This window comes from Apis cerana, linkage group LG6, assembly GCF_029169275.1.
Source record: "Apis cerana isolate GH-2021 linkage group LG6, AcerK_1.0, whole genome shotgun sequence".
Taxonomy (NCBI): domain Eukaryota; kingdom Metazoa; phylum Arthropoda; class Insecta; order Hymenoptera; family Apidae; genus Apis; species Apis cerana.
Window position 1 is genome coordinate 9,206,218 of NC_083857.1, and position 23,739 is coordinate 9,229,956.

General features: G+C 38.1%; 1 protein-coding gene and 1 long non-coding RNA gene across 3 annotated transcripts in view; one reads left to right on the top strand and one right to left on the bottom strand.

Annotated features, from left to right (window-relative positions):
- LOC107993746 (protein krueppel) lies at window positions 1-15,572 on the bottom strand. 2 transcript variants are annotated; one of them, XM_028664777.2, is made up of 3 exons: window positions 15,471-15,572; window positions 9,899-10,634; window positions 1-9,198 (listed from the first exon to the last, which is right to left on the bottom strand). In XM_028664777.2, exons 1-3 carry the CDS (start codon window positions 15,538-15,540, stop codon window positions 8,388-8,390), a joined length of 1,617 nt encoding a protein of 538 aa, XP_028520578.2. In that variant the 5' UTR covers window positions 15,541-15,572; the 3' UTR covers window positions 1-8,387. The 2 variants fall into 2 exon arrangements, with proteins under 2 accessions (XP_028520578.2, XP_016905834.2); XM_017050345.3 differs by lacking the exon at window positions 15,471-15,572 and adding an exon at window positions 13,762-14,197.
- Window positions 14,012-23,739, top strand: part of LOC133666256 (uncharacterized) — a 23,855-nt gene continuing 14,127 nt past the window's right edge. The window contains exon 1 of the long non-coding RNA XR_009830171.1: window positions 14,012-14,088. This is a non-coding gene — a long non-coding RNA (uncharacterized LOC133666256). The remainder of the gene's footprint in view (window positions 14,089-23,739) is intronic.

Below are 23,739 nucleotides of genomic sequence, written 5' to 3' on the forward strand. Positions count from 1 at the left end.
AACGATTAAACAGTGAGTTTTTAATAATAAAAATATTTTGACAGACCAGTCAACTTGATGGGAACATTCATTACAATGAGTGGCGGTGGTATGCGGTATGATCGCGAGAAACGCGGTAGAGGCTTGTTTGGTGAGAGTAGAGAGAGGGTGTAGCTTGGAGAGATTGTAAAATTACAAGTAAACACCGTATCGTAGAAAGAGTATCTTTCTTCTTCTTTCATTCTTATTTTCTTATTTAAGAAAAGGGAATTCGACGAATTGGCAGCGATAGCGTAGTATGATTATGATGATGACAATAATAATAATTAATAATAATAATAATTAATAATAATAATATTAACTAATAATATTAACTAATAATGATAATAATAATAATAATAATTACAGATAGAGTACTATCATTAATTATATTACTTAAAAAAAAAAAACGGTCTATACTCGTATTTGTATATACGCGCGAATATCTCTCTTTATAATACTCCGTTTCTTTTTTTCCTCTCTTTCTTTTTATTTTTTTTACTCCTTCTTCCATTTTTTTCTCTCACTCTAGTTTTCTTTTCCTCCTCTTCCTTATCTATTTAGGAATACTATTTAAAATCAGTCTTGTGGTTGAGATATATTAGGTGTCTGGTGAGGTAGTGTCAGTTTCATAGTATACATCGAGTGCCACTTGATGCGTTGCGCATTTCTTTTTTTCTTTTTTTCTTTCTTTCTCTTTTCTTTTTTTTTTCGAGAAAAAAAATCACAAAATTTTTCGTTGACACGAGGCGTCGTTAACAAGCAAGTCTTATTCTCGTTCGATTCTAATATCCATACGTAAATGTATGCATAAATTTACAGGTATCGATTGTGCAGACATCGTTTTCGCGAACATCAAATTCTTAGAGATTCATAAGCGAGATTTCTTTCATATTTCGAATAAAAAAAAATAATTTATAATTCGTGCATTCCGTATACAGATTTAAAACGAATATAAATATAATTATTTGCATTTTTCTATGCGTTATATTTTGGAATACAACAATTTTCGAAAATTATTCGATTCATTTTTTTATGAAAGAAAAATAAGAAATAAAGAATTCAATCGTTTAACAGGCGTTAATCAAAATAAAAAAAAAAAACTTATTTCTCTCGTAATATAACGTAATAATTATTCTAACTTATCGCGTTTATTAATCCGATGTCCGCAAAGTACGAAAGTATTATTACATATCAATCCGAGGATTAAGACTCGTCGTTTTCCTCGCCGATATGCATATCAACGATCGAGCATATAACGTTCGTAAGAATCGTGAAGAACGATTACAATATTACGAACGATATAACTCATAAAGAATTTTCGATCTCAAGTGGCCTTCATACTTTTAATTAGAGTAGCGAGAATATCGTCCATCCATCGTAAATATCGCGGAACAGTGTTTAATCAACGTTTAGTTTAACAGTTTATAGGCATAAAATTTTCTTTTTCTCGAATTTGTACCGTGTGTGTGGCCACGTTCGCGCGCATTTTCGAACACTAGTTCCGCGCCATGGGCGGTGCGCGCCCATTGGTCGTTTGGACAACCAATAAATCGCGGGGCACGCGATTTCGAGTTCTCGCGCGAACGATCGACCGGCTTTCGTGCATACGTGATTAGCGTCTGCGTTGACTGTACAAAATTATAACTATATACGTATATAGTTCTAGTTACATAGATACAGAGAAGTATACACCATAGGTACATAATTGTTAATCGAGTATTCGAGCGACAGGGCGCGACAGACGCAGACTCGAATATACGATTATTCGATTATTATTCAAACGAATCGCGCAAAATTTGGAATCACATTCTTTTTCTCTTTCTTTTCTATTGTCATTAACTTGAAATTAATATTAGATATCAATAATTAACGATGTAAAGAAATTCTAACCTAACTATTTTTTAAATATCTGAATTATTAATGATTCCAAATTTTCTATCGATATACTTTTTTTTAATTTAATTTATCTCGTAATCTCGTTACAATTTACATCGTTTATTCGAGTCGTGCCTCTGTGATCCCCATCTTCTTTTACGGTACACATTGTATTCGATACAACATTATAATTTGACACAAACATATATCAATTATATGTATATATTATATATATACATATATGTATATATAATATAATGTATAATATACATATATATACATATATATATATGTATATGCTTCTTTTTGCCTTGCACATTAAGATTAAAAGGACAACAACGATAATGATTAATTACTACAGTATGTAGGACAAGCGATAATTCTATTTTAAATACAAATAGGTACTCGACGCGAGATTTCCGTTTTCGTTAAATATTTTTAATCATTTCGATTCTATTTTTCTATCTCCAGCTATTATTATTATTATTTTTTTTTTCTCAATGAGATTCTGGTCTGTTTACAAAGAAACATAGAAAACAATTGGTCCGTTATATATCATCGGGACCGACAGGAACGTAATTTTACCAGTATCATTCGGAACTAACAACCATTAACTAGGAATCGATCTCTTTTCAAGGTACCGTGTATTTCAGAAATTCGTCGTCGAATAGAATTTCCTATCGTCGATCGAACGGAAATTGATTCGAAAATTGATACTGAAAAATCTCTTCGATTTTCCTTCGTTTCTCTTCTCTTCTCTTCTCTTTTTTTCCCCCCTCCCCCTATTTTTTCGCGATGCTTTTTACACACCGCTCTTTTTCTTCTCTTTTTTTTTTACAGCATTTCTACACAATGCCATTTCCGATCACATCCGTTCGTCGACGCGGAATCCAACACGGACGACAAGGTGCGTATACAAAACTAGGATAGAGAGAAGCGTAGTTCGCCTCTCGTTACGCCTATTAAACTTCTATGTAAATTCGATCGTCTAAGCAGATAGATCGATATCTGTGTAAACAGGATTAAACGAGCGTACCGTAACTTTGGCTATCGAAAGACTATGTTTTTTCGCTTGCGAGTTTACGATGCGGATCCATTTAATGGAATATAACTATATATATATTATATATATATGCGAAAAGTAAGTTATTAATCAGGAACATGATATTATTGCAACAATGCCTAGTTTAATAATTCTATTACGCGTTTAACACGTTTATTTAAAAACATTGTTCAACGCTTTTCGGTGAAAATTTCGGTGGTTCGGCTATTTTTGGTTTTTGTGATTGTAAAAGTGGCCTGAGAAATTTCTGTCTTTATACCGGTTATTATCGTGTATTTATATTATTTTTTTTTTAAATAGATTCATATAGGAATATCTCATAAATCAAAATTTTGTTGGAAAATAAAAAAAAGTATAATTTTTCTTTTTAGAAGACCAATTACTTAGGCCATTTCTATAATCACGAATATGAATTTTATTATAATATTTATTAGTTGGAGGTGTTTTCGTTCAACATGTTTTGTATTTGTGTGGTAAAAATGAAAAATGAAAATTTCGTAATTGATATTATTTATGATTTACAAAACATGTTGATGATCATTGGTTTGTAATTATGCTCGTATCAATACTTTCTATACATCACATGACTTGTGAAAATACATACACGTTTATATTTCAAAAATTATGTATATCCTATTTTCTGAAAAGTTCATTTTTTTTATCTGATTTTATTTCAAAATCCAAAAATCTGAAATCTTATTATTTCAACGAATTCTAGAGAAACAAAAAAATAACTACAACATAGTTATAATTCCTTTTCAACATATACAGGATTAATAATAAGAGTATAGCAAAAATCACGATGACGACGATGATGATGATGATGACGATGATAATGATGACGATGATGACGAGAAAACAATATTATAACGCAAACTATTAATAGGATGCAGCAAAAATCATGATAAAATGATGACAAAACAATATTGTAACGCAAATCATTAAAACTCTAATTATTATTATAGCATCAAAAACCATCGTTGCGAGTGAAGAATAATTATCCTTCGCTTGCAACAAATATTATACCTAACGAACTGTAATAGGTAATTGTCGCAACGAGAAGTCGCGATGAAAGCTCGTGTTAATCTTCAATGACAACGATTATTGGTCCTTCGTCGTGATAGATCGTAATAATTACATAAATGTAAAAGTGTACATATAGGCAAATTCGCTTGGACAAGCGAAATCGCGAGGAATCGTATCGAGTAATTAACGGTACGCTCGTGCGGCGTGAAAAAGCTGTTTTCTCCTTAATAATAAAAATCCTCTCCTCTCTCGTCCTTTACATCGCTTTAATATCGAGGGCGGGGTATTATATTCTATATATGTACAATACATCTGGGAATCGGGGTGCTTTTTTGCTTTTTTGCCGGGGTACGAGGTCGGGGTACTTGGTGACCTCTGTCGCCATGCTCGAATTTCAACTGGTCGAAATCAATCAACGTTTTATCCCAAAGAGACCGACCGTACGTAGAAGAAGAAGAAGAAGAAGAAGAAGAAGAAGAAAAGAAAAAAAAGGCGAATGTAAAATGATAATTTTTTCAAACTGAGGAATAAAAAAAAGAAAAGAAAAAAGAAAAATTCTAAACGATTAAGGAATTAAAATGTGTTTCTCGTAAAAAATTGACTTGAAGATTTTTAAATTCGTCAATTTTGTTACGCCTTGTTTACATGTAGACACGTTGTTTCGATCTAATCAATCGACGACAAATAGTTTACTTTTAATTTATGTTAATTTATGTAGCGATTTAAATTTATGTTACACGAGTAAATTGAATTATTCCAAGTGGATTGATTAAATTGGTCAAAAATTTTACAGATTAATAGTGAAACAAACCGAATTTGAATTTTTTTCTTCTTTTTTTTTTTTAAGATATCTCTGTTGATACGAATTAATACACTGTAATCGAAGTTAGTTAATGTACACGTATTATCATATCGATATAGTCAGAATACAATATATTCTCGACGCTATTACTGTATCATTATACGCGTTTAATGTAAACAAGGCTTAACTTAATTGACATCATCGTATTTGAACATTTCTTTCTGTACGTGAAGATTATTCGTTCTCTATTCTAGAGAACTATAATTTCATAGATATATTCGTTATATTCTTCAAACATCGTATAAATGTTAAATAAATAGTTGAATAACATTATTATAGAGCAGAAGAAAGATCCGAGAATGATACGATTAAATTAATTTTACTAAATTATATCACATAATTTCTATCGCGCTAAGAAAAAGAAGGATGTTAAATTTTTTTCTTTAAATAATCGTTCGAACTTTTACGTACTAGTTACATACTGGTTTCGAATAAGGATCGTTTAAGAAAAGAAAAAAGAAAAAAGAAAGAAGGAAAGAAAAAAGCAAAATTTTTGGTAAAAAATTTACGGTGACGAGAGATCACAACATTTCGCTGGGAAGAGCTCGAAAGATGTCTCCTAACACGTGAATAAAAGGGCGACGAAACGCGCCAGTTTCAAAGAGGGAGGAACAGAGACAAGTGGGCTGGAAAATGCTTCTCGAAAGCTTGGAACGTGAATATAACCAGTGAAAAGTGCGGATGAGTCGGGACCTTTGGGAAAGAATGTGGCGAAAGTGTAATGTAGCGGTGGGGGACTATGTTTTCCCCACCGAGATTTTCACTTTCGGGAAGAATCAGCCACTCGGTTAATTTCGAAAGTTATTCTGCCCTCTTTAGTTAAAATACCATAATATAATGGTTGAAAATATCGTTTATATTCATTCAAAACTCAAACTTTTCATCACTTTTTTGTAACTTGTGATTGAGAAAGATAAGCCGGATCTAATACGCGCGATATCTTTGTTGAATAAAAATAAAACTTAATTTTTAGATCTCTGCAAAGCACGTACAGACTTTTTTCAGACTTTACTTAAATCAATAAGGATATGAATCGAGTGATTAGTTAATAGCTACTCGTTGTTATTGTACTCTTTCACAAATTAAATTTTGTACTTGAGATGAGAAAGTATCGATTTGATCGATCAGCTTACTCGCTTTGAAAGGAATTTTAAACGTAAAATTCGAGTAGTTTAAAAAAAATACACGGAGTATAGAAATATATCGCCCTTCTTAAAACGTTACCCGAACATCTTAACCAAGGAGGACAGTCGTATTCGTGGTGAATATTCGATCGGCCAGTTACGAAGGGATCGTTTTACGGGAGAAAAGATCTCGCCTCGACAAAGATCGGGAGAAAGAACAGCCGACGAAGAAATTGTTCTTGGCAATAGGCAAAGAAGAAGAAGCTTTCTCTCTCTCGTTCCTTTTTCCTTGCGAGACGAAACCGGGAGCGTAGGCGAAACGAGGGCAATTTGGGACCCCGGCACTGTTTCCAGCGATATTCGCACGAAATGCAGACGAGGAAACCTTTCTCCTTCTCTCTCTCTCTCTCCATCCATTCCCTTTTGTCCATCGTGGAAAAACCCAGAGGTTATGTAACCGTTGGTCGGCAAGTTTATATCTCGAAAAGCTGTGCCCTGTTTCTCCGCCATTGGAAAATAAGGGAAGGAGAGAGAGAGGGGGGAGGAAGAGCCGGAAGAGGGAGGGTGAATGACGTTTCACGGCCACTTCTCGCGTCCCAGAAAAGCGTCCCGGGACTGACCCCCGTGGAACAATGAACCTCGAAACGGCCTCGAGACCACGCCGATGAGATTTGCATGCCGGCCGAGCGGAGGCATAAATCAGTGGACCATTGAGTCGGATCTGGCGAGGGAACACCGCCACCTTCTCATTCTGGAGAAACGACGACGAGCCACGTGGTGGTGGTTGTGGAAGAGGAGGCGAAAACGAGGCGACCACCGGCTGCGAATTTTTCGGCACGCGGCCGTCTATCATTGCGAAAACTGGTTCGCGCGAAACAGACGGCCGACGTTGTCGACAAACCGAAACGACAAAAGAAATCGTGTACCAGGGGTTCCGAGGGAAGAGACCGGCTGCTCTCTAGAAAAAAGACGGAAATCGGAGTAGAAGAAGAGGAGGAGGAGGAGGAGGAAGAAGAAGAAGAAGAAACGGTTTTGCTCTCTCCTCCCCTTCCCTCTCGATTGTTGTCGACGGGCAACACAAGTGGAGCAGGGTGGATATCTTTTTCGTTTCACCAATGATTCTCGTTAGAGGAATATTTGCTCGAAGGCGCGGCCCTTTTTTTTTTCGAATAAAAGTTGTACGAGGATTAATGCGAATCGAGATCGCGTTGGAAGCTCGACTTACAGGTGTTGGTTGGTTTCTTTTTTTTTTTTTTTGCAAAAGGCGAATGTAAACGAAGCGGTTTCAGGTCTTTGAATTTCGTTTTCGACTTTCTTTGGGTGGAATGATTCTCGATGAATCGAGGTGGAAGGGCGCGGTGCGAAAATTTCTGGCTATTCTTTCTTATTGTTGTCGAGCAGAACAAAAGAATAAAAGTAAATTTGTAAAAGGTTCTTGAAAGAGGCAACAATCGGCTTTTAATGGAATTTCACTTTTATCACGCAAATTTAGGAAAAGTGATTCTTTTTTTCCTATTTTATTTCAACGTCGATTGACGAAAATCATTGGTCATTTAATAATAAACTTGGGGAAAACCGCTTAAGGAAAATATAAAATTATAAAATTAGGAAACGTAGGACACACATCTCGAGCTCGTTTATAACGATCACCATGTTTAACGATTTATTTCGCTGTGTAATGGTGTACGTGTAACAACATATATACACGTGTTTCGCGAATCACGCGATGGCAAACAAAATTGGTGCAATAGATATATAACGACGCAGTATACATGAGTTGTATACGTATATCTGTGTACACGCTATAAAGAGAGAAAGGAATAAATACAAAAGCGGAGAAGAAGAAAAGAAAAAAAAAAACAAAAAAAAAAAGAAAAAAACTCGATCGATAATATTCATACGCGATAAAGAGAACGGGAAAGGAACGAAAAAAAGGGGATGAAAGAAAAATATAAAACGAACCAAAAAAAAAAAAAAAAAGAACAGCGCCGAACAATTTGACAAATCGGCGAAGTGCGAGAGCGACAGAGGATCGACGAACCGATGTCACTCCCCCCCGCTACTTTTACTGTCAGAGGAACTTGTATACCAGTACATTCATTCCGTTTTAGTTTCTAGTTTTAGCTTTTTTTTTCTTTTCCTTTTTTTCGATTCTCTCGCTCGCCTCAATCACACGCGTTGTACGCACACGTGTCCACGCACACTCCTGCACGCACATATACAACACGCACACACCCTATTAAGCTATTTTCACTCGCGTATATTCTTTCTCTCCTCCTTATTCTTCTCCCCCTCCCCCCCTTCTCTTTCCTTCCACGATAACTATCTATACATAGATAATAATTAATATCTATCTAACCGATAGTCACACACAACTCTCGTCGAACGAAAGACGCGGTTGATACAACGCGATTAACTAAATACACGAATTTCTCTCCCTCATAGTTTCTTTCTTTCTCTCACCTGAAGTGGCTGGAAAGATTCGGCTGGTGGTGGAGGCGGGGGTGGTGGTCGATCTCTCGCCCATGTCCGTGTCTTCCTCGTCCTCTTCGTGGATCGCGTCGCTGCTCGGACTACGACTCATCGGGGAATCGCCGCTGCTGTTCGAGTGTGAGTGCGGCCTGTGCATGCCCGTCGACATGGAGAGGTCCTCCGGCTCCGTTTGTTCCGGCAGATCGACCATAGGTATACCGGACAGGTTCAACGGTATGGGGATGGCGGCGTTGACGACAGGGCTCGGCAATTGGCGATGCGCCGATCTCACCGTCGCCTCCCTCGCCTTTCTGCCGATCAACGTGGAGCCCGTCGTTGTCTCGGGCTCCTCTATCTCGACGTCTATGTCTATGTCGATGTCCTCGTCGAGGTCGTCGCTGGCCAGCGACGGGGACGTGACCTGCGATCTCGATATGTGCCCGGACGCGTTCAACCCTTGGGTACCGCACTTGTGATGCATCAGGTGATGCCTCCGTCTGAATCTCATCTGGCAATGCTCGCACTCGAACGGTTTCTCGCCCTTGTGGATCAGAAGGTGAGCCTTCAGCTGATTCGAGTCGCTGAATTTCGCGGCGCAAAGCTCGCACGCGTACGGCCGTTCACCGGTATGAACGCGCAAATGGCGGCGCAGGTTGGCAACCTGGACGAATTGCCGGTCGCAATGGCTGCAGTGATACGGCTTCTCGCCCGTGTGCAGCCGCATGTGGGTCTTGAGGTGGTGGTCCCGTGTGAATCTGTAATATTTAATATAGCGGAGAGGTTCGCTTTGCTTTACTAAGTGTGGAGAAATTGAATTAAATAATTTTCGATTGATTGCTATTCGTGAAAAATCAAAATCTCTTGTTCCGTTTCGCGAAATTTTAGAGAGATAAGTGTTGTGCATTATTTGTTTTGCATAAAGTGAATACGACAGGTAAGTAAGGGGAAAGGATAAGTTGCATATTTGAAGAGTTCAACCTTTCGATCGATGGGGTAAATATATCGATATCGGTTTTAAGGCTACTAGACTTTTATGTTTCAGATGGAAATACCGCGCTCGCAATTTGCATCTTCGGTACGTTGAATAAAGAACGGTAACGTAAAGTAAACACGGTGAGAAGAAATAAGGGAGAAGCATGACAATGACGTCGGAAAACTTCTTTAAAAACTATTTTCTTTCGTCAAATCAAAATATAATAAAAAAACATTTATTGTAAATAGAGAATAAAAACATCAGGTGCATAAAGATTATTAAGATATATAATTATACAATCGTGTATACAAATTTCTAACAATCTTTAACTCTATCCTATGCTCTTGTCTCAATAAATTCTAAATTCTCTCTTACGCTTTCCAACACTTCTTTCACGAGTACAATCGATTGACCGGGGCAAATGTAAGCCCCGGAAACAATTTTTGAAACGGAATACATAAAATAATCTTTTCCAAGCTCACCTTTTATGACACTCAGGGCACTCGAAAGGTTTCTCTCCTGTGTGCGTGCGCTCGTGGTTTTGCAACACGTGTTTGTAACCGAACGATCTGGAGCACACTCCACAGGTGAACACCTTGTCCCTTCCGTCTTTGCCCACCTCGGGGCTGACCGAGATGGGCGGACTGAGCGGCGCCGTGCCCTCCGACGGTGCTTGCACCACGTCCATCGTCTTCGACGATTTCTGCGTTTTCTTCCTCGCCGTTTGACCCTTCCTCGAGATTCTGTCGGCGCTGCTGCTCACCACGTTGTTGTTGTTGTTATTGTTGTTGTTGTTGTTGTTGTTGTGGTTGTTGTTGGCGGCGGTGGCGCTGGTGGTGGTGGTCACGGTGTTGTTGCCGCGCCTGGACGTGGATTTGGAGCTCAACGCGGGCGACACGGGCCCGGGAGAATGGTGGAGCGGCGAGGGGGGCGAGGAGGCGGTCGGTGGTGCCCAGCCACCGAATAACGTCTGATGCTGTCTGTAGAGAGACGGGCTCGCTGCAAGGGTTGCGTGCAGCGACACGGGGATACCGGCGGCCATCAAGGCCGCCGTTCTGCTCGCCGCGAGCAATTGCTGAGGGGTAAGCATGGACAAGCCTGCCGTCGTGCTTCCCATTCCGGGGAACATCACTTGGGACGTGTTGTTGTTCAACGGCGGTGACAGTGGTTGCTTCTCGGATTCTTGTTTCATGTCGAGATGCTGCCCGCTTATGAGTCCTGGGGAGAAAGGAAAATGAAAAATTGGTGGTAAAAGTAGTTTCACGACTTTTTCTTCGATATTTGTAGAGAAATTGTACAACGAACGCGTTTCTTATATGTGTTTTGAGACAATTGTCCTTGTATCAAAGTCTGTATCAATACTGTTGATCGAAAAGAGAGAACTTGTTTTCTTAAAATTCATTTATTTATTAAAAATTCATATTTGCATTGCGTGTATAAAGATTTCGTTTTATAAATGATTTTGATATAAAGGTAGAAAAAATATATAATTCCACCAGTTCGTATTTGATGGGTAACTGTAAGAAATAAAAAATTTCGATGCAATAATTTCTTGCATCGTTCCACATATATCCGTGTAACACGGGCAAAATAAACTAGAGCGATATCGTCATTGAATATCTTTGCTAACAACAGGAAAAAACGAGATTCGAAAGATAGAGAAAGATTTCGGGTGCGACGGTTCGACGAATAGCGTGGCGTTTCACAACAAATCGCATCGTGGGGTATGTCGTGGGGGATACACGATAGACGCGTGTACCACAATGCGCAAAAAGAACGAACGTTTCGTACGTGTACGGAATCGTGCGACGATCTTTTTCTCCTTCGTACGTTACGTATCTTCCCTCTCGCTTGTTCCGCCATTCGGCGATATTCTCCTCCTTGTTCCTCCCTCTCAGCCCTCCCACACACGATGCTCACACGTGAGCGAGAAGCTCGGTCCTCCTCCATTCACTCATACTATCGTACGGTACGGTTCATTCATAAGCCTCGACTTCCCACCCACGTCATCGCGATGTACCCGCCTCTCTTCGACTTGAGGCCAACGACTCTGTGAAAGTGCAAGCTATGCCATTCTGCAAATGTCTCCACGTGGTTTTTTCAGAAAATGGAATTTTCTGTGATGATATTCGCGATATGTTGCCGATTCAAGATTCAACATCACTTTTTGGAGGGGAAATTTTGACTAGAAATTGATGAAAATATACAATATTGAAATTTTATTGGTTATTGATTTTTAGATCGATCGAGAAGTGAAAATTTTTTGTATCTTTTCGAACAGAAAATAATATTGTTGTTAAAGTTAAAATTTTCTTCTAGTTTTACGGAGTGATTTTAGCAAAATGTTACGAAGGATAATTTTAACATTCTCGAAAAAGAGCAACCCTCGTATTAGGGTTACACCTTCCGATGATTGCTTATCCGCGTGATCGGCGAGGCTCGACGGTGTAATTGAATTAATAAGAGGCTTGGTTGCGAAATTAACGGACATAAGAAAATTATGATAACGACGAAATATAATTCGATGGTACATTTACATTCGAGAGGGAATTTCCTTTCCTTGGAAGCGTTCTTTGCTACTTGTTCGGAGAAAGAAAGTATAAATCGAATTCGAGATAATTGTAATTATTCGAGACTTTTAACGGGCCACTTGCAATCTACATGCGAGATGAGACGAAGGTTTAATTTAAGAAAACAATGAATCAACCGACCATGCTTCGCCGCCACTTACTAATTAATGGGCCGTTTAGAAGAGGGACCCGTAATGAGACCCGTTGAATCAATAAGGGCGCGTAAGATCTATTCTCTTTCTTCTCTACCCTAAAACTCCCTTAACGTGGCCTAAGATTCTTACAGCCTACAATCGCCGTTTCCCGGCAACACGACCAGGAGAGTACCGCCCCCGCTCGCATCCCTACCCTAATTGGTCGCAACCCCAATATTCCGTTCCGAATCCCTTTCCCTTAAGTCTGAATAAAAATTTCTTCTTGCTGGGCTTCTTTTTTACCGTTATATACGGAACGTGAATTTAACGATTTGTGGAAAATGCGTGGATTTTCTCAATTTTTCATACGTAGAATTAATTTTATATTAAAACGCTATTTTATTTTCATTTACTGATCATCCACGATATTTATATTAGAAAAGAAAGATTTCGATATAGTTGAATATCATATTTTTCGTATATATTCATATCAGTATAATTTATAATATTATTTTCCGAATGTTTTTTACATTAATAATTTTTAATAAGTTTATTAAATAGCCAGAATTTTGGTAGATTGTACAATTTGTGTTGTACGTTACAAAATATTGCACAAGTATTGCAGCAATTTTCAAGTAAATATATATTTAACGATAGATCAAAGATATAAAATATATATGATGATTCGCAATTTGTATAGTAACTCCAATAACATCACGTTGACCATAAAATATATCTAGTTCTTAAAAAATCCCTAAAAAATTAGACCGTGCCTTTTTTCACAATATTTTTTAAAAGACATACACATGTGAATTTTAACACAATTTATTCAAAAAAACGCCTTTAAGTTTTAACTATCGATTAAATTTACATACAATTCGTTATTTGTTAATCGTTCGCGATTCCGTTCTTTAATTTGACCGCGTTTATTAAATGCGCAACTGAATATGCGCGCGCGCGCCTCGAATAAATATACCGTTGCACTTTGTTTATAACCTAGAAAACGCGTTCACAGAGACGACCGACGTCAGTGGCCGCACACTTCACGCTTTCGAGCATTTTCGTTGCAATTACGCGGGAGCGTGGCTATTTTTGGACGACGGTTGCAATCGCGAAATACGTCGAGCCTCATTTTCTCGAACTCGGCTCTCCTCTCCTTCCCGTCGAGTAATTTCGCGTCTTCCTGGATTATCGATGTTTACAATGTGTCACAACACGAGCATGTCCCCGCGAGCGCTTTTAGACTTTGGCGTTGAGCCAGTGTCGTTAACATGTCCTCTAAACTCGAAAACCTTAAATGTTCTTCTTTCCGACTGTCTGCCTTGTGGATTGTGATAAATAACGATTAGGCCACACGAATGTCGAATAAAATACGAAGAAAGATGGTATCTTTGTCGTATATCGAGACAAACGAGAAACTACGAATCTTTTTTGTTTTCGATCGGATGTGACGCGTGTTCTGCGATGAATTTCATCGAAATACTTATAAAACGTTTAAATCGATTATCGATTTACGCGAAAGACGAAATGCTGATGTGGCGATTGCGATATTTTTTCGATAAAATTGTTGATCCAACATTCGTGTACGAAGTTTCGCGATGTGAGAGTGGGTGGATATACAAGTGACGGCCGTTAACGTACCTGCGTTAATTTGCGCCTCTTGAAGATAAGACAGTGCCATTGTACGACGTGTTTTCACCATAAGAACACATAACACAACACATAAGAAAGATCGCTTTTGATGCTGTTCTGATGATTAAAGTTCTTTTTTTATTCCAAATACGGATGATGAGAAACCACTGGGAAATTATCGAATTCTCTTCGTGATAAACCGCGACGATATTTTTCTTGACGATTCTGTTTCGACGTTTGTAGTGAAACTGGCGCGTGTCCCATGGAACCAAGCAGGTGAAGAAAAATGAACAAAAAAAAAAAAGAAAGGGAAAAACGAACAAAAGGATAAACAAGGTACGTAAAAACGTGTTACTATTCTACTATAAACAACAAATGTCGCCGTTCGATCACGAAGAACGACGACAACCAACGATGTTACTCTGGGCTGACCTAACCCAATACTAACTGACAATCGAGTCGCGCTCACTGTAGTCAAACATCCCCCACTTCGATCCTAGTCTCCCCACTAGGTACTCCGTATCCCCACTCTCGTCAGTCTTCTCTACCCTCTCGAATCGCAACCCTAGATGCGCGAGTCGCAGAAACGTACCTCGTTGGGGGATAAAGCGAGCCACAGCGTGCATTAGACGAAGACAGATAATGGAAGACGTTGAGGGTAGCGTAAGAGAGAAGATACTTAGAGAATACGATGAGATGATGAACGAGGACAGAGAAAGGGATCGGGAGAGAGTGAACGAGAAACAATGACAGACAGGATGAACCTGCGACCGTGATCTTTAAGAGTGGGGGGCGTTTACGAGTATAGCGAACTTGTATACTTCTCTGTCGTGTGACGATGGACGAGGATGGCTATAGAAGGCGGGTAATCGGTGAAACCTGTGAGAGAAAAGATAGGGAGTGGACGAGACGTGACGGAGAGGGAAAAAGCGAGCTTGACAATGTTCTGCAACTATAAACCAAACCTGTGTGTTGTCGCTCACCCTTTCAAATCGCAAGAAACAAAAACGATAAAAAAAATCAAGAGAGGTGTAAAAGGAGATTGTTACAAAAAGCGAACCGTTTTCTGCGTTATTTTCTTAATACACGTTCCAATTTTATTCCGTTTGACTTCGTGAAGAAAGCTGTGAATTGATTGTTGAAACAATAATCTTCGAAAAATTTTTTTTGTATCAATCTTTTAATATTCATATTGACTCTATATGGAAATACAAAAAATAATAATAATAAAAGAATTCTTTTTATTATGCGAAAAAGATGATTGTTAATTAGTATCTATATTCAATATGCATTTATAAATAAAACTTAGAATATACAAAATGTAATAGAATGTTATGATTTGATATTAATATCGATATAATATTAAATAATTTTAATAATGTCTTGTTTTACACGAATGGTTAAAAATGGTTAATTATTAAAATACGATATATATAGATAATACATATATATGTATCTATACTAAAAGATATAGAATATATGGATAAGTATATATATACAATAGGATGAATATAAAATAATAAATGGCCAAATATTTAGTATCCAAGTAATGTCAAATACATTATAGATGTTTACTCTTTGCTTTAACGTTTGTAACAAATGTAACAAAATATCGTATCAGTATCTAATAATGATTATTAAAAAACGACAAACGTTAAAAGCTTAAAAAGGTTTCTCACGTACAATATAATAGCTTTTTATTTATTCTTGGTACATACTGATTCGCAAATCTCGCGTCGTTTCCATTTTTACGTCGTTCGTAAGAATTTCGTAGGACTTTAACACCATTCTTAATAATTCATCTGCGGTCGATAAGAATCGCGTCGCGAAAACATTTACGACTCACTACGTCTACAAACTTACTACGTCTCCTTTGAAGCTCCAACGCGTCGTCGTTGCAACGATAGACGGGCGCGTGACATTAAATATGCAGCGATCAACGTATCCACACTGATTAATCGTGTGACACGAACGCGTATACTTGCAAGACTACTAAGCACTATTTTTCGTTGAAAACAAATATTATACTTAAAAAAAAAACATCGTCCGATACAAATAAAAGATGATAAAAAAAAAAAAAGAAGAGAAATCTAAACGAAACGATTCTAAACGAAACTATTTCTCTCCGATCCGAAAGTATATTCGCGAACATTTTTTTCTTTTTTTTTTTGTATCGATACCGATGACGAAAAGCGGGAAACAAAAAAATGACGGAGAAAGAAGAAATCCAAAAAAAATCTCTTCGCTCGAACCAAAAAAAAAAAAAAAAAAAAAGAAAAATAAAAAAAAACAAATCTCGTTAGTCGATCGTTCACGGTTCCTCGACACATTTTTCACGTACCACGTCTCTTTCAACCGGTAGAATGAAACGCGAGTGGCGAACAATGCAATTTACGCAGGCCACGGCGTGGTATCGTCGCGAAACGGCAGGGATTTCACGTTGGTCGCGACTTCCGTGCTGCGATAACGTGGAAAGGTGTAGTACAATGGTCGAAAAAGCACAGGGCTTCCACTGTTTTTTCGGAAAAAACGAATTCTATCGAAACACCACACCCCTCCCTCCCTTCCTTCCTTCCTTCCTTCCTTCGTGTTTCGACATCGTAACCCTGGGGGTTGGGCTCTTTCTCTCTCTCTCCCTCTCCCTCTCTCTCCTAAGCCTCGGGGGTGAAAAGTGCGAGAGACACGCTCGCGCGTGCACGCGCGCGCGTTCTCCTCCTCTCACCTGCCCGTGTTCGGGCGTGCGATGCGCGTGCCTGTATAGGGATCACGGCACACGCGAGTGTACGATAAAAAACCGGGAAGAATGGCTTTTGTATAGGTTCGATCTTTCAGGTGTGTGCACGCGTGCGTACGCCTGGATTGTATAAGTGTTGTTTGATATTTCCACGCTTGTGAGAGTTTTCGCGTTCGATTCTGTTGCCGATGCTCGGCCGGCGAAGGAGATTTTAGATATCGATTGAAATTCGATGGGAAAGGGAGACGATGATTTCGCGATTTTCGAAACACGATTCTATTAATTTTTTAACTTTGAGATGTTGTAATGGATGGAGTAAAAAAATGGGAAAATTTCTTGTATCTCTTCGTTATTACTTGGTGATCCAGTGGAAATTGATTTCTGACTAAGATAGATTATGATAGAATTTTTTTTATAATCACTTTAGCTTTCTTAATCCTTTATTGTGATTTATTGCGCGAGCAAACGATTTTTAAGAGGGACGTAGTAAAATCAAAAAGCATTTTCGATGTAGGATATATCTAATAAATTATTGTAACGAAGAAGGCGAGTGTATTTTATAGAAAATTTGTAAAAAAGTATTAGTCTCAGAGAGAAAGAGAAAGATAAGAGAAAATTAATTCTATTTTCGAATTTTAAAAAAGAAGAGAAAAAAGTTTTGCCTGCAACGAACGCAAAGAAAAATCGCTCACAATTGCAAGATCATTGGCAATTATTACGATACTTAACCCTTAGGCTTTTGACACGAAGCAAAAGCCTTTACCTGGTGATCCACTACTGTGCGTCGGATGATATTTCTAACTCTTTACCTGCTACGCACGTTATTTTGTGAATCGACGAAACCGAGGCGGAAAATTCGCAAAAAAAAAAAAAAAAAACGTAAATCGATCATGTAACGATGATGTAATCTATTTCCAAATTGGTCGTCGCAGAGATATAAAATTTCCTGATATAAGTAAGGATGGTAAAAATTTAGGACGGAAGAAGGAGAAAATTTTAAAAATATGTTGGAAAATAGTCTAACGACCGGGCAATTTTAGTAGCAATGGACATAAAACGGACATAGGGTTGTACGAATCCAATGCTAAAAGGTTGTTATAGCACGGTTCTGATCTCTATAATATTTTACTCTTTCTCTTTCTTTCTTTCCTATTATTCTCCTTTTCTCTTTTTCTTTGTGGTACTAAAACTCCTATACGATTGTCCTCGAGGAAAGGTTTCTCATCTCCGACGAAAACACGACGGAAGTAAAAGTAGTAAGAGGAGAAACGAGAGGGTAATACCGACAATTAAAATTACTAAAGAATTGATTGCTCCAGTTTGCAGTACAAAAGAAAAGGTAAAGGGACCTTTCTCTCCCTCCCCCCTTTCCCGACATTCTTTCAGGGTAAACAGACTTATTGGGGGGTATTCGAACTTTTATAATTTTACAAGCGCAAATTATCAGGTATAAAAATATTGGGGTCCAACCAGGGTTTGAGAAGAGAAAATGATGAAAGAGAAAAGGTATACCTCTTCTTTTCCTCTCTCTCTTTTCCTCGCATGGAAAACTAAACTCGAAATTTCGACCGATCGGTTTTTCCTCTTCGTCTGAAGTTATGGTCGATTATATTGTGTACACTTTTATACGATTCTCTTTCGGAAAGCGAAAGATGGTGAGAAAAGGGCACGTTTTATTTCACCATTTTAAATACTAGGTGACCTGTAAAACTTGTATTTTTCCTCAAAATAAATGGCAGTTATTGTGACACTTTTCACGGGGGTCGCTTTTAACATTTTTTAATTAGATTTATGGTGGTGTTGCGTCGGTTTATTTTATTACTTGGTGAAATATTGCACCTCTGTGTATGCCAACTTCGCAGTTAAAATTTCCTATTTAACATTGCTTTCATTTTTCATTTCGGTAAAAGTTCCAACTTTCATTCGTTTTTATACCTTTTATAAAATTAGAAATATCCCCGAATATTGTATACTTTATGCATTGTAACTTTATAAAGATTTCGTAGAATTTTTAGTTATTATTATTTTTTTTTAAAGAGTCAACCATTTCGAACAAAAAAATTCAAAATTTTTTCATTTTATAATTACTTTCTTTCTTTTTATATATTACGTTACTCAGAGAAACACGTGACACGTATGCACCGAAATCTCGGCTCTTCGTATCTTCTCCAAAAATATCTTCTTCGTTTCTTCGTGAACAGATACAAACAAACTAGTCCTCTATAATCTGGATAATCCAACGAGCTGTGCAAAAGTAACGTACACATTCGTCTGAGGACAAAAATACACAACGATGTCTCTTGTTCCGCGTTGCCCTGTTTTCTAATTTTTATATATGACATGAACCGACGTGCTGCTTATATTTCTTTACTATACTTGACAGTAAGAAATAATGCTTTAAGTTGTACTCAGTTGTACTCAACATATTTTGAAATTAAATTAATCGTCAAGCCAATAAATACTTTTGATTGTACAAAATCATTTTTTTACGTTCCTAAAAATTTTAAACTAATTATAAACGCGATAATGAAATCAATGCAATGAAATTTCATTGAAGATAAAAAATAAAATTTAAAAATCTTTCGTGATATATATATTAAAAAAAAAAAAAAAGAAAAAGGGAGAAGAAAAATCGGGAAGTTTAAAAGAACAAAATTATCAAAGTAAAAATCATCACATCCCTCTCCTCTCCCCCTTCACCGGAATAAACGAAAAATCGGCCAGTTTTTTCGATGAGCGATGCTTTTTTTCAGCGTGAGACGAGGAAATTCTAACGGAAACACGGAAATACTGCACACGGATGGTCCAATTTATGCAAACCAATCTACCTTGAAATCTGCCTATTGTCAACCGGAACCGCTTTACATAGAGACCACACCGCTATAGATTAAATCGATATCTTGATCTGCGGTTGACGAGCAACCGTTGGTCACGGTTTCGCCACAAAGAACTTGTACGAGTCAGCTCTGGAAAAGTTTCGGTTGCGTCTCTCGAGTGGACTCTTTTTCTTTTTCTCTTTTTTTTTTTCTTTTTTCTTTTTTCTCTTCCCTCCTCTCAATCGACCGAGCGGTGACCGTTATAGCAGATAAGAATCTCGGCGAGTAAGCTTTTTCCAAGTATTTAAATATGCCATCTAGGATAATTGAAAAACTCTAGGCGCTCCTTGGCGCGATCGATTCGAGCGCGATCAGAATCATCTGTCTTGCCGGAGGAAGGAAAATTCGTCGATTGTAACGACTCTTTGCAACGGTCAGGAAGCGCCTGTTTTTTTTTTTTTTTTTCATGAGATTGAAATCGAGGAACAATTGGATTCGTTTTAGGGGAAAATACATAAGGTTTTTGAAAATTTGAAGATGCGAAGAATGTTTAATTAGATAGAGGAAATGACTCGTGTGTTGAATCTTTGATACTATTAGCTCCTTTCTATCTTGCTTAAATTTCTACCAGAGATTATTTTCGTTCGAGCAGTGGAGATTTCATTCGGATCGAATCGTTCGAATCCATTCTGGAATGTAAATTGAAAATTGGAGAAAAAGGGTGACAAGTAAACTGTTTATATTTCCAAAAAATATATTCGAAAAATTTTTGGAATTATAAATATTCCCTGGAAAATTGAAGGAAATATCCATTATGGAATTATTGAATACAACTTTTACAATATCGATCTATACAGAGAACAATGGAACGAGAAATCCAGTTAAAATTCGTACGATTCACTCGAATAAATATTTAAGAACGGACTAATGGGAGTTCATTGATAAACCGTGACGTTCGATAAAAATAAAAAGTTGTCGATTAGAGAGGCAGGCTAAAGTCCTATGTCGAACACGCTTGTTGACGTTTTCGACGAAACAATTGCCACGTTTTTCACACGCACATATATATATATATATATGTACACGTTAACCGGCGCCTCGATGTGTTTACTCGAAGATACCGTGACACACAATTCCAAACACTTATCGGTGATTGTCGGCCGGCTAATCTATTATTGATCACGTAGAATTTGGCGCAAGCTTATTAAGAATCGTCTAATCGTTGGATACCGCCTAATGACCAAGCCTAATAATACCGATCCCGATATTAATTTCGGTGTTCACCCACTGACGAACATGTGGTGTGCGAATAGACTTGGAGGAGACGTGGCTGGACACAGCAGCTGGTCTAGGAGGAACGTGGCCGCTTTCATTTTTTTCGCATGGCCTTCTCCCTGTCCTTGAATCTTTTCTTATACAACGTGAACGATGTGCACGTTCCTGATTTACATATTTTTGCAATTTTTATTCATAAATTTTATTTAAGTAAAAGTCTTAAGTGAAAATGAATTAAATGAACGTAAATGGCAAAAGATAGGCTGTATCTCTTCCCTGCCTAAAAATTTAGGCTGTTAAAATAAAAATATAGTTTGATATACCTGTAAAAAAAATATTTTAATTTTTCATCAATATTTCATCATGGATTTGACAAATTTGTTATTTTTTTCACTTATATTGGATCAGTAATTTTACATTATTTTTACAATATTATGAACGCACGATCTAATATTTCTCTTGCGATATCTCAACGAAAAAACGATCGAAGGGAAGGGAAGCGGCTAATCGAATCGAGATGCAAAAAATAAAAAAATAAAAAAAATCATTTATCTCGGCATATCGGTATCTCGAGGATGCACAAAAGGAATTATTCTCGGCCTTGGTTTACCCGGCTCTCGTTTTCTAAGCGGATAAACGCGCCCTAAATTTTTTTCCCTCATCCCCTGAAGATCCTCCGCTTCCACTTGCGACTTCCGATTAACCGTTCTAGGTGAAAGCCAGAGAGGAGGGGAGGGGTGAAAGTGCGCGAGAAGAGAGTGGCCAACAACGCAACAGTTTGACCAAAGCACACCTGGCCACGTTAACAGAATCCATCGATCTGGATTGGATTTTATACGTACGACGAGACCTTTCGTTGGCCAAACGAGAATTCGTTTAAAGGAAGAAGAAGAAGAAGAAAAAAAATTCGAAGCTGCAGCCCTTCCAAACAAACGTTTGAAGAAGAAACGATCTATCCATTTTTAGGGAGGAATATATCAAGATAAACAGAGTGACCGATTTTCAAACCTCTTCTCGTGTCGATGCGTCACTGTCCGATTAACCGAGGCCAAGCCTTGTATGAACTGGATGTCCTAATCAAACGGTGCCTGTGATCAGTCCCACTATCGTTGAAGTTTTTCATGATGGCTTCCTTCAACCTTTATCATCTGTACACAATTTCTGAGAAAAGTTCAATGAAACGAACGAATATGTCTGTGAATCGAAAAACGGATTTCTATCGATCGATTCCGTTCATTGGAGAAATATTTTTTTTTTTCTTTAAATAAAGTAATTTTCATGATTTTTGAAATACTGTGACTTTGTTGACTGTTTTTGGAAGACGGTATTCTCGATGTCGAAAGACTTTCTCTCTCGAGAAGTTGTAAATTCATTACGTGAGTCGTATTCAAATTTCAACAATTTTCATTCCTTTAGGAATTTAAATGATATATTAATATTCCTGCAAGATTATATTTGTAAATTTATATATATATCCAATATTATGAGCATTATTTTAAATAAAAATATTCGATTTACAAATTTTTCTAAACTTTGTGGAACCAGATTCTACGATTTCATTTTTTCTCATGGTCTTACAAACACGATACGATCGTATCGGCAATTATTCGTTTTTTTCACACGTATCGAGAAAAACTTCCACTCTGGATGCCGCGCACGATTTTCTCGAGGTTACGATTTTTCTTAGTGTACCGGTTTTACCCTCGCCGTGGAGCCATCCACCGAAACGGACTATTTTTACCCGGAAACGTATGCAAGACGGAAAAGAAGTACGATTAGAATCGTCCACCTTTTTCTCTCTCTCTCTTTCCCTCTCTCTTCTTTCCGGGGTAACGTGCTTCTGCGTAACAAGGGCCTAACAGAGCTGTCAATCCGTCGATAAATTGAATGGAGGACCTAAAACCACCCTACATTTTCTGCTGTCCTTCACCCCCTTTCATCTCTATATACCGCGTACTCTTACACCCCGTACTCGGTGGCGGTGGTGGCGACCCGAGGCACGCACGATATTTTTTTTTCCTTTTTCCTTTTTTTCCTCTTTTTTCCCCCTCTCTCTTCCACGTAACAAAAACGTCCGTCTCTGCGTTTGACGTGTGATTCGGCTACCCCTGTGAAGAGATTTAAGGAAGCAGAAAAGTGACCGGATCCGCAATCCCTCGATCGCTCGAGAATCAATCGGATTCCTCGATACAATTTCGATACAATTCTTAATTTTGATGGTGATTGTGATCATGGTGTGATCGACAACGAACGTCGAGAGTCGATCGAACGGGTAGAGAAAAGAAAAAGAAGACGGAAAGGGAGTTTTCGAACGGAATGGAAATTTAGCAATTTTCGAAAATTAAATCCGGAGTGAGTGAAACGAAGTGAGGGTAATAAGGTTTTAAGAGAATTTTCGTATTCACTTTTATGGGATGATGTTATCAAAGTCGTTATATTTAAAATTTAATCGCCCCGATAAATTGCTTTCTAAATGCTCCTAATAATTCTTTTATCGGACACGACGAATATGGAATATTCCTCCTGTTACGCTCCGCGATATCTAATCACGTAATCGCGAAACTTTCAATCCCAGAATATATGAATTGAATTAATAAACGGTTTTCGGCCGAATTAAAGTTTCATCCCGTCCATCTCTAAATTTTCTCTCGTTACATATTCATATAATCTTCATTCCCTCCCAATGAGAAAGGATTTCCCTCATATTTTCCCTCTCATATCGAAAGAAAGAGTCATCGAATCCTCCTCCTGGTCCCTGCCGACGGAGAGATGCAGGGTTGCAGAGCGATGAGAAAGACAAAATGAGAGAGAAACGACCCCACGCAACGTTGCTCTCGCACACGCGAGCAAATCCCTTCGTTTTTGGATTTTTCGGGTGAAACGGGATGGGGAGGAAAGTTGGTGAGTAATTCGAGGCGGGGTGCGGGCTCGTGTGCTGGGGTTGCCCTTTGGGATCGGCACCCTTCAGCGTCCACCCCCGTTGCCCGATCAACCTCCCCTCTAGGGCAGGTTTGACCAATATTTCCGAAGGGTAGGCAAGGTAAAAGGGAAAGGGGGATAAAGAGCGAGATCGCTTTATTCGTAGCAACGACTAATTCGTGCGCTACAGCTGCGATGGCGGCGCGGCGGAAGTGGAGGAACGAAAGGCGAACACGTTCGATG

Excerpts from the sequence above, each read along its gene's own strand:
- LOC107993746 (XM_028664777.2), bottom strand. The coding sequence starts at position 15,540 with ATGGTGTTAAAGTCCTACGAAATTCTTACGAACGACGTAAAAATGGAA. Across the intron at positions 10,635-15,470 it reads GACGCGAGATTTGCGAATCA|GACTCATAAGCGGGCAGCAT; the intron begins GTATGTACCAAG and ends CTTTCTCCCCAG. Across the intron at positions 9,199-9,898 it reads TGCCCTGAGTGTCATAAAAG|ATTCACACGGGACCACCACC; the intron begins GTGAGCTTGGAA and ends TAAATATTACAG.